Source organism: Cyanistes caeruleus, chromosome 5 (assembly GCF_971803275.1).
Source record: "Cyanistes caeruleus chromosome 5, bCyaCae1.hap1.1, whole genome shotgun sequence".
NCBI lineage: Eukaryota > Metazoa > Chordata > Aves > Passeriformes > Paridae > Cyanistes > Cyanistes caeruleus.
This window is the reverse complement of record NC_141705.1, coordinates 3,456,202-3,467,009: the sequence shown is the minus strand read 5'-3', so window position 1 is coordinate 3,467,009 and position 10,808 is coordinate 3,456,202. Positions and strand designations below refer to the sequence as shown.

The following is a 10,808-nucleotide window of genomic DNA, read 5'->3' as shown; positions in this document are numbered from 1 at the left end:
ATAAGGAAACTGAATTTGACCTCAAGTGTTGGGTGTTTGGGCATTTTTTTTTTAAATTCACATTAAAAAAGCTTTTAAGTGTTTGTTGGATGGGTTATTTTAAGCAAAACCCTCCTTATCAACATTTTCCTTGTTCAGTATTTTTTTTTTATTTTCTTGTATTTTCCAGTTTTCTTGTTTTCAGCAGGGCCAAAAGCCCAGCTCATGGAAGTTGGGTGAAATCTTAAGGGGAAAAAAAAGGTGCATGAAAGAAATGAGGAAAATAAAAAAAATGTGTCATTTCCTGCAATGATTATCAAGGGAAACAAAGGAAAAAATCAACTATAATATTTTTTGTCCACTCTCATGCCCAGTGAATCCACTGATCTCCCATGCTCTGACAGCACCAGTTAAATCATCCCACTGTCCAAGTGGCCTGCCCTTTATAAAAACTATTTTTTTAAGGAAAAAAAGTTTTAAAATCATGGATAAACACACTCTAAGGAAATATTTCCTGTGTACAGTAGAAAGAGGCTGAGGGAGAGCCCCTGCTCACCAGCAGGGTCAGTCCCCATCACAATGTATGGAGGCAGGTCACCGGGGGGAAACCAGTGTAAACAGGATCTGCTTTTATCAGTGGGAAAAAAAACCAAAAAAACTTAAATCAGCCAGAAATATGTGTCTGTATGTTTTAGTCACAAGATGCTGTGTCCGAGCCTCGCTGCTTAAATCAGTCATGGACACGAGACCCCGACTGGCCCTTCTGCTTTGGGAAGCAGCTCATGGGGGGATTGCCTGCACCAGGAGGGCTGGGCTGGGGTGGTGGGACTGGGAGAAGAGGGTCCAGCATGGCAGGGATGCTTGATGGAAATCCTGGATGTGGGACAAAAAAGGAAACCTGGCAGGGCATCCTTCTGCTGGGGTTCTGCGGCTTGGGGGGACAGGATGGCTGTGAAGGGCAGCCTCCTGGTGGGGTGCTGGGGCTGAGGGAGGCCATGGCAGGCTGGCAGGACATCCTCCCGCTGGGATGCTGTGCCGGGGGTCCCGCTCCGGGGTCTGCAGGGGGATGGAGCATCCCGAGCGGTCCCCGCACCCGCGACAAACCCTGCGCTCTGCTGCCCTCCGGCGGTGACGGGCGGGAGCGCCGCACCCCCGGGGCTGAGCGACCTCCTGGGGCTGTACCCAGTTCTGAGTGACCTCCTGGAGCTGGTACCCCAGTTCTGAGTGACCTCCTGGAGCTGGTACCCCAGTTCTGAGTGACCTCCTGGAGCTGGTACCCCAGTGCCGAGTGACCTCCTGGGGCTGTACCCCAGTTCTGAGTGACCTCCTGGGGCTGTACCCCAGTTCTGAGTGACCTCCTGGAGCTGGTACCCCAGTGCCGAGTGACCTCCTGGGGCTGTACCCCAGTTCTGAGTGACCTCCTGGAGCTGGTACCCCAGTTCTGAGTGACCTCCTGGGGCTGTACCCCAGTTCTGAGTGACCTCCTGGGGCTGTACCGCAGAGCTGAGTGACCTCCTGGGGCTGTACCCAATTCTGAGTGACCTCCTGGAGCTGTACCCCAGAGCTGAGTGACCTCCTGGGGCTGTACCCCAGTTCTGAGTGACCTCCTGAGGCTGTACCCCAGTTCCGAGTGACCTCCTGGAGCTGGTACCCCAGTTCTGAGTGACCTCCTGGAGCTGGTACCCCAGTTCTGAGTGACCTCCTGGGGCTGTACCCCAGTTCTGAGTGACCTCCTGGGGCTGTACCGCAGAGCTGAGTGACCTCCTGGGGCTGTACCCAATTCTGAGTGACCTCCTGGAGCTGTACCCCAGAGCTGAGTGACCTCTTGGGGCTGTACCCCAGTTATGAGTGACCTCCTGGAGCTGTACCCCAGAGCTGACTGCTCTTCTGGAGCTGTACCCCAGAGCTGAGTGACCTCCTGGGGCTGTACCCGAGTTCTGAGTGATCCTCCTGGGGCTGTACCCGAGCTCAGAATGACCCTCCTGGGGCTGTACCCGAGTTCTGAGTGACCTCCTGGGGCTTTACCCTAGCTCTGAGTGACCCTCCTGGGGCTGTACCCCAGTGCTGAGACCCTCCCGGGGGCTGCCTCCTCCCAGAGTGTGCCTGAACTCCCTCCATCATCTCGCCTTGACTCTCTCCACCATCTCGCCTTGACCCTCTCCATCATCTCGCCTTGACCCTCTCCATCATCTCGCCTTGACCCTCTCCATCATCTCGCCTTGACCCCCTCCATCATCTCGCCTTGACTCCCCTCCATCATTTCTCCTCTCCTCTGCCTGTTTCACTCTTCCCCGGGCTCGCCTCGTCCTGCAAAGCAGCTCTGCCGCTGCTGCCGCCTCCTCCTCCTCCTCCTCCTCCTCCTCCTCCTCCTCCTCCCCGGCGGCACCTGACGCGCGGGGCTCCCGCCCGCCCCCGGCCCGTCCGGCCCCTCCCGCCGCCGCCGCTCGGAGCGCGGAGCCGCGGAGCCGCCGGGCGCTGCCGGCCGTGCCCAGCGCAGCCCCCGGAGCATGCGAGGGCGGCGGGCCGGCTCTGACCGCGGCTCTGACCGCGCTGCCCCCCCGGGCGGGCCGGCTCTGACCGCGGCTCTGACCGCGCTGCCCCCCCGGGCGGGCCGGCGGCGGGGCTGAGCTGCGGGGACAGCGGGGACGGGGGGCAGCGCGGACGGACGGCGTGAAGCGGGCGGGGGGCGACGGGCAGCTCGTCCTGCCCTCCCTCCGTCTCTCTCTCTCTCCATCCCTCTCTCCCCTCCATCCCTCCGCCCCGGCCGGGGGAGCGAGGTGCGGAGCGCGTCTTGGCGGGGGCTGCCAGCCGGGGATCATGCCGGGGGAGCTGCGCCTCGGCACCGCTTTCTCCTCGCCCTCAATGGAGCCCGGACTTTTTCTACAATGACTTTCCCCGAGCTGAGCAATGGCAGCTTGAGTGGGAACCGGACGGGACAAGGCAGCCAGAGCGCTGCCAACCGCTCCTGGGGGCTGCAAGGGGAGGAGAGCCCCGAGGGCAACGGCACCACTCTGACTTTCGCCGTGGATGTGCAGGCGGTGGGCGTCGGGGTCTTCCTGGCCGTCTTCATCCTCTCGGCCATCGTGGGGAATATCCTGGTCATCCTCTCGGTGGCTTGCAATCGGCACCTGCAGACGGTCACCAACTACTTCATCGTCAACCTGGCCATCGCCGACCTGCTGCTCAGCACCACCGTGCTGCCCTTCTCGGCCACCCTGGAGGTTTTGGGTTTCTGGGTGTTCGGGCGCATCTTCTGCAACATCTGGGCAGCGGTGGACGTGCTGTGCTGCTCTGCCTCCATCATGAGCCTGTGCATCATCTCCGTGGACAGGTACATCGGAGTCAAGTACTCCCTCAAGTACCCCACCATCATGACGGAGAGGAAGGCGGGGGTCATCCTCGTGGTGGTCTGGCTCTCCTCCATGGTCATCTCCATCGGGCCACTGCTGGGCTGGAAGGAGCCGCCGCCGCCGGATGAGAGCATCTGCAGCATCACGGAGGAGCCGGGCTATGCCCTGTTCTCCTCCCTCTTCTCCTTCTACCTGCCCCTCATGGTCATCCTGGTGATGTACTTCAGGATTTACGTGGTGGCCAGGCGGACCACCCGGAGCCTGGAGGCAGGGGTCAAGAAGGAGAGGAACAAGTCCATGGAGGTGGTGCTGCGCATCCACTGCCGCAGCGTGCTGGAGGAGCCTCTCTCCAGCACCCGGAGCAAGGGCCACAACTTCAGGAGCTCCCTCTCCGTGCGGCTCCTCAAGTTCTCCCGGGAGAAGAAAGCAGCCAAGACTCTGGCCATCGTCGTGGGTGTTTTCATCCTCTGCTGGTTCCCCTTCTTCTTCATCCTGCCTTTCGGTAAGTGACCCCATCCCAGCTCTGCTGCCTGGGGCTGAACCCCCGGGGACCTGCTCCTTGGGACAAACTTCACAAGAGACAACTTGTGCATGGAAATGAGGGAGAGGTGACTGATAGGTGAATAAACTAGCGATGAATTAATTCAATTAATTAACACTTATTCAATATTTATTAAGCAAAGTCATATAATCAATCAAAGTAGATAGCAAATGAATAAAATAACAGCATAATAATTGCTTTAATTAATTCATTCTGCGTTCAGCATTTTAACTAACGAAGTTCAGGCTAAGGAGGAAGCAGCTGTGTTTCAAACAGGCTGATTTTATGGCACAGTGGTCTCCAAACTGTTTTGCTATCTTCTCGTTCTCCCAGTTTGGGAACTGCACCTAGATATGCTCCTGTGGGTCCAGGACTCCCAGCTCTGCTGGAGATTAGTGAGGTTTTATCCCTCCAAGGAGTGTGTCAGAGCCTGAAGCACAGCTCCTGACTTCCCGGGTTGCTGCTGTTGTGCAGAGACCTGGAGCAGGACAGGGTATTTATTATCCATAAGGGTGATGGGTGAAGATCCCATCTGGTTTTCCAGCGCTGATCCACCACCCCCAGGAGCTGCGGCCCTGCTGTAGTGCCTGTCTGCTCATTCAGGGCTGTCTCACGAGTTGTGCTCTAAAGTTTTGGCAAGTTGTTTGTGAAAAGGATGTTCCCCCCTGCGTGCAGGGGAGGCTGAGCAGGCACAGAGCCCACCAGGGTCGTGTGATGTCCAAAGCAGCGTCCCCTTCCAGCACCGGTGGCCCAGATGTGCAGGGAAGCCAGTGCTCCCCATGCTGACAGCAGGCACCCAGCTCAGGGGACCTGATTAACCCTCTGGAATGCTGCAGCTGAACCTGGAGCTGGGAAGAAAGAGATTAAAATAATTCCTGAGTAGCAGCAGCAGCCTTTGCACAGAGCTCAGCGCAGCAGAGAGGTCTGGCATTCCATCTGCCAGCTGGGACCCACGTGTGCCACAGCCCATGGGGCACTTGTGTCCCCACAATCCCCATGGCCAGGGGAATGTTCATCACACTGGGGATGCCCTTTTTCCCAGGGTTTCTCACATCCTCTGGCTCGGGGCTGCCTCTCAGGTCAGTGGGAGCAGCATGGTGGCTGCCGGGCAGATTTTGACCTGCTGAGGTTTTGAGCTCCCTCCAGCACTGGGGCTGATTCCCTGGCCTGTCTCCCCAGGGACAGCTGGAGCTGTGGGACAGCCTCCAGTGGGATAATCCACCGGGATGGAGAGCTGAGGTGTCCCTGGAGTGGTGGATCAGGGCTGTGAATGTCTGCTCTCACCGTGCTGCTGCCTGGTGCCTCTGCTCCAGTGTCTCCCTGTGGGTCAGCGGGGTTTTGGGGGTTTGGCTCAGCTCTCCACGGGGGTGAAATCATTCCTGTGAGGAATTTTCATCCCGTGGGAGCGTTGCAGTTGGTGGTATTACTCAGACAGGCAGTAAGGCTGCACTGAGCCTCCTCTCCCTGCAAGACCTGGGATGAGTTATCCCATTTGACCATGCCTCAGTTTCCCTTTCAGTGATCAGGTATTGGGGGGAATGGAGGGGAGGTGGTGTAAGCTGCAAATAAAGAGTTTGGGAATTGTGGGGCTCAGGGAGATGCCAGTACTTGAAGGCTGAGCTCCCTGGGCAGCCCCACTCTGATATTCCCTTCCTTGGCCAACCAGGGCAGGGGGACCAGCTCCAAACCTCATTTGCACTTTTACACCTTAAAATCACGAAATCACAGAATTATTGGGGATGGAAGAGACTTTAAAGATTGTCTAGTTCCAGCCACCTGACAACCTTCCAGCTAGTGAAGCTGGAAATCAGGATCCTGTTCCTCTGAGTTACTCCCAGTACTTTGAAATAGAGAAGGAACCTCGGGCAAATACTTTTCAGTAGAAAAAAAAAGATTTTATTTTGTTTTACCATATCTGTTCTGCCTTGAAACCCTTGAGCCAGCTTCTCTGCTGATGCTAATCAGAGAAGTCAAAGGAGGCACAATGATTTCCACCAGCTAAAAATCCAAACTTCATTCTTTAGGTACCTCCCATGAACCCATTTGCTTCTTCCGAGCACAGAACTGGCCAAGTCCTTTATAAACACAGCTTTGATCTTTACTTCCTGCCATATTATATCTATAATACAAACACAGCAAAAGTTCATTTATTTTATGACTACAAATTATGCTGCCTCTGATTCCCCCACCCCCTTTATTAATTGCAATTTCCTATTCAAATCTAAGAACCGTTCAATGCTGTCAAGAATGGAATAGAAACTTCTAATCTTGGATTTTATAGCTCAGGAGAGAGCAAGTTCTGAAAAGTTTCTGAAACTTGCAGAAATCAGTACATTTTACTGCAAATCCACAAGCTGAAACGTGCTGGGGCCTACTCTGCTAAAAAAGAAGGTTGTAAGTGGTAAAGTAGAATGGGTTTTATTTATTTCATTAGACAAAATTAGGTGAAAGAATTCGGGATCAACTGAAAATGATATTGATACACATTTAAATGGAAGTGAAACTCTCATGAAAAACAAAGTAACTTTCAATTGAAGAGCAATGTATTGTTTCAACTTAAGAGTAAATGGGAATTTACTAAAATTCAGAGACATTTCAAATTGAGCCTTCAAAACGCATCGAAGTGAAATGAATAAGTGATCTATTTTCTTCTGAAAAATATCCAAATGTTTTGACTTCTTTTTTTCCCTCTTTGACATGAATTTGCAAGAAGTCATCATTAAGTCACACTGTTCACTGATGTCTGATTAAAATTTTTAGTAAAATTAATTTTTTCAAGTGACAAAAGACTCTCAGCTCCACGTAAAAGTCCTTCAGCACTCGGAAACTTCCGTACTCACGCCTTCCTCTGTGTCTCTGAGTCTGCACAAATCCCTGCCACTCTCTGCAGAGTAGCTCCCACATTTGTTACACAGGAGTAATACTCATCACATGGGTGCTGAAAAGCTGAAATAGCCCCAAATTTCAAATAACAAGGGTTTGAAATGCTGTCAGCCGTTTCTCCGCGCTCGAATAATCGGCGATGATTCTTTCTTTAAATCAGCTGAAACGCCCCGATGCCGCCACAGTCCGTTTATCAGCTGAGTAATTTAACTCCCTCTTGGATGTGGTCACAGTCCCTGAGCACTGGAGGCAATCACCAGGAGTTTAAATACAATTAACAGCTTCTGTGGCTAATGAGGGTCTGTAGCAGCGGGTTGTTCAACCCAAGATGAAATCAAAGATGAAATTGTAGCTCGTGTTTAGGTCGTGTCTTTGCCGAGTGTGGGGAGCAGTGGAGCTGTCCTGGGCTGCTGTGTGGGGAGGTGGTTCTGGGCTTTGTGGCAGGGTCTCTCTTCCCTCAGCAAACACCTGTCAAGAGAATTTACCTGGAGACTTTTCAGAGATGTAGGGCCAGGAGTTTAAGGCTGGTTTGTAGCATAGGGTTCATCTCCCTTTGGTTGTCTCAAGCCATGGAGATGATCCAAGGGCTGGAGCCCCTCTGCTCTGGAGCTAGGCTGGGAGAGCTGGGGGTGCTCACCTGGAGAGGAAAAGCATCCAGGGAGTCCTCAGAGCCTAAATGAGGTTTATAAGAGGAGGAAGAATGACTTACTATGTGGGCAGAAAGTGATAGGACAAGGGACAGTGTTTTTAAAGTGCCAGAGGGCAGGGTTAGATGGGATGTTGGGAAGAAATTGTTCCCTGTGAGGGTGTGAGGCCCTGGCACAGGGTGCCCAGAGAAGCTGTGGCTGCTCCTGGATCCCTGCAAGTGTCCAGGGCCAGGTTGGAGCAATCTGGGATAGGGGCAATAGGGGGAGGTGTTCCTGGCCATGGCATGGGTGGTGTTGAAGGTCCCTTCCTACCCAAACCATAGCATGGCTCTGTGACTACAAAAACATCCAGGCACAAATAATGAGGTGATGGTGCCTGCACTGCAGGTATTTGCAGAAAAGTGGGATATATCATAGTCTGGATTTTTTACTCAATGATATCTGAGGGCTTCTTCAGCTTTAACAATTCTGTGACTCTGTAGAGGCTTCACTGGCTCTTTTCTTAATGGAAAATTCTGTTAAAAGTTAGGTGCTGGGTTTGTCCTTGCAGTAGGACACCTATGCCAGGTGGTCAGGGAGACAGAACCCCCTGCAGATTGTCACCTGCTCTCTCAAACCTCATCCAAAAGGAAGAAAATAAGAATAGAAGGGGGGTGGAGGCCTGATTCCCATCACTCTTCACCTGGGGAACACCTGAAGTCAATGTGAGTGCTCAGACAGGACCATCCCAGGAGGTCAGGACCTTCTCCATCAGCACCTCAGAAGGACCTAGGAGGAAATGGCCATTCTTTGGGATCAAGGACAGACTAGCCAGTACCCAGGATGGTGAGTTATGTACCTCAGTGCCTGTTTTTTAGGCATGGTCTAGTCTCCCATAGTGGGCTCCCATGTTTGTTATGAAATCAAGACTGGTGTGAGAAAGACACATAGTGAGAAATGAGGAAACACCACACAGGGGTGAAGACCACAACCTGAGGCTCCCTTCACCCTGCCCATCCACAAGCAGCAGGTTATCCAGCCAAGGAATGCCTGAGGAGATCCCTGAGCGTGGAGAAAACCCTCCAGACCAACAGTCTGATGTTTGCCTTGGCTTGGTGACTTGCTTTGTTTGCAGGGGAAGCTGCTGCTCATTTCCAGGCATGATTCAGAAGAGTGAACTGGCTTTTCCACCTGAAGGACAGGCAGCTGCTACACCAGCCAGGCTCTGAAAGGTCTCCTCCAAACCAAAATATAGATATCTTTTTGGTTGCTGTCTGGTTGACACAGGGCAGGAGCCCTTTCACAAAGCGTTTTGCAGAGCTCAACTCTGCAGTGCTCAGCTTCAGGAAGTGCCACTTGTAAAATCAATGATGGGGAAAACACTGTGAAAGCACATTTCATGTGAGATTAAATCTGTTCTGGTAGAAATGGAGAATCTAATTCTACTCTGATAAAAGAGCATTTAGCATGGCTTCCTAATAGATAAAGGGCTTGTGTTATCACTCTGCCTGTGATGAACTCACCACCTGATGAACTCTTTCATGATAGAATCACAGAATGGTTTGGGCAGGGAGGGACCTGAAAGTTCCTCTCATTTCACCCCCTGCCACAGGCAGGGACACCTCCCACTAAAGCAGGTAGCTCCAAGCCCTGTCCCGTCTCCTGACCTGGTCACACTGCTCTGGGTGGAGCCCGTAATCAACCCCAGTGGCATTTGAAAATGTGCTAAATGTGCTCTAATACCCCAAGTTCCTATAAAAATGGGCAGATGGGTAAAGGGCTGAAAATTCTGTACTCTCACTCACAGAAGGAAGGTTCAGAGCAAGCCCAGCACCTGGTTAGACATCAGAAAATACTGAAAATCTATCACAAGACACAATCCCAGGAAAAACCCACACTTCTTCAGTGTTGTTCTGCACAGGACCTGATAAAAAAAGGTGAAGGATTAAAGTATATTTAATTACTTTGATTGTCAGGGCAGTTTTTTGTATCTCCTGAAATTTTCTGAATTGTGGTGGGCGTGGCAGAACTGACATGAAAAAGGAATGCAAATTCTTTGGAATAATTATTTATGGCCCAGAGCACATCTGCCACAAGTCCCCCGTTGATCCTGGTTCACAGGAACCATACATTGATTAAAAACACCAGCAAAGACACTGGTGGGGTCAAAAGCTATTATTATTATTATTATTATTATTATTATTATTATTAATAATAATAATAATAATAATAATAATAATAAAAAAAAAATGCTCTGGTTGCATTTATTGAGCATCATCCAAGAAAGAGTCACCACAGGATGATCCCATCAAATGGATTCATGCAAAATTACCATAAATTCATTAAATTTTCGGGGATGGATGATGGATGATGGATGGATGGATGATGGATGGATGGATGGATGGATGGATGGATGGATGATGGATGGATAGATGGATGGATGGATGGATGGATGGATGGATGGATAGATGGATGGATGGATGGATGATGGATGGATGATGAATGATGGATGATGGATGGATGATGGATGATGGATGGATGGATGATGGATGGATGGATGGATGGATGATGGATGGATGGATGGATGGATGGATGGATGGATGATGGATGGATGATGGATGAATGGATGGATGGATGATGGATGGATGGATGATGGATGGATGATGGATGAATGGATGGATGATGGATGGATGGATGGATGGATGATGGATGGATGGATGATGGATGGATGGATGGATGGATGGATGATGGATGGATGGATGGATGGATGGATGATGGATGGATGGATGATGGATGGATGGATGATGGATGGATGGATGGATGGATGATGGATGGATGGATGGATGATGGATGGATGGATGGATGATGGATGGATGGATGGATGGATGGATGGATGATGGATGGATGATGGATGGATGATGGATGATGGATGGAATGATGGATGGATGATGGATGATGGATGGATGGATGGATGGATGGATGATGGATGGATGATGGATGGATGGATGGATGGATGGATGGATGGATGGATGGATGGATGATGGATGGATGGATGATGCATGGATGGATGATGGATGGATGATGGATGATGGATGGATGGATGGATGGATGATGGATGGATGATGGATGGATGATGGATGGATGGATGGATGGATGGATGGATGGATGATGGATGGATGATGGATGGATGGATGGATGGATGGATGGATGGATGGATGATGGATGATGGATGGGTGGATGGATGGATGGATGGATCTTCCAGCCCATATCCCTTTCTTATGAAGACAACACTTGGCCCCAAACCATTCCTGAACTATTCCAAGACTATTTTTAAATCATTAAAGTGAGGGGAAATTTCTTTCCCTGACAAATTTTGCTTCTCCTTCAGCAGCCCTCAGATGTGATTTGTGCTTCTCTTTTTCCCACTCA

General features: G+C 51.2%; 1 protein-coding gene across 1 annotated transcript in view; it reads left to right on the top strand.

Annotated features, from left to right (window-relative positions):
* Positions 1-2,431: 2,431 nt before the first annotated feature.
* The window catches only part of ADRA1D (adrenoceptor alpha 1D), a 39,845-nt gene continuing 31,468 nt past the window's right edge, over positions 2,432-10,808 (top strand). Inside the window, exon 1 of the mRNA XM_023926608.2 lies at positions 2,432-3,831. Coding sequence (XP_023782376.1) covers positions 2,865-3,831 — 967 coding nt within the window. The 5' untranslated portion in view covers positions 2,432-2,864. The remainder of the gene's footprint in view (positions 3,832-10,808) is intronic.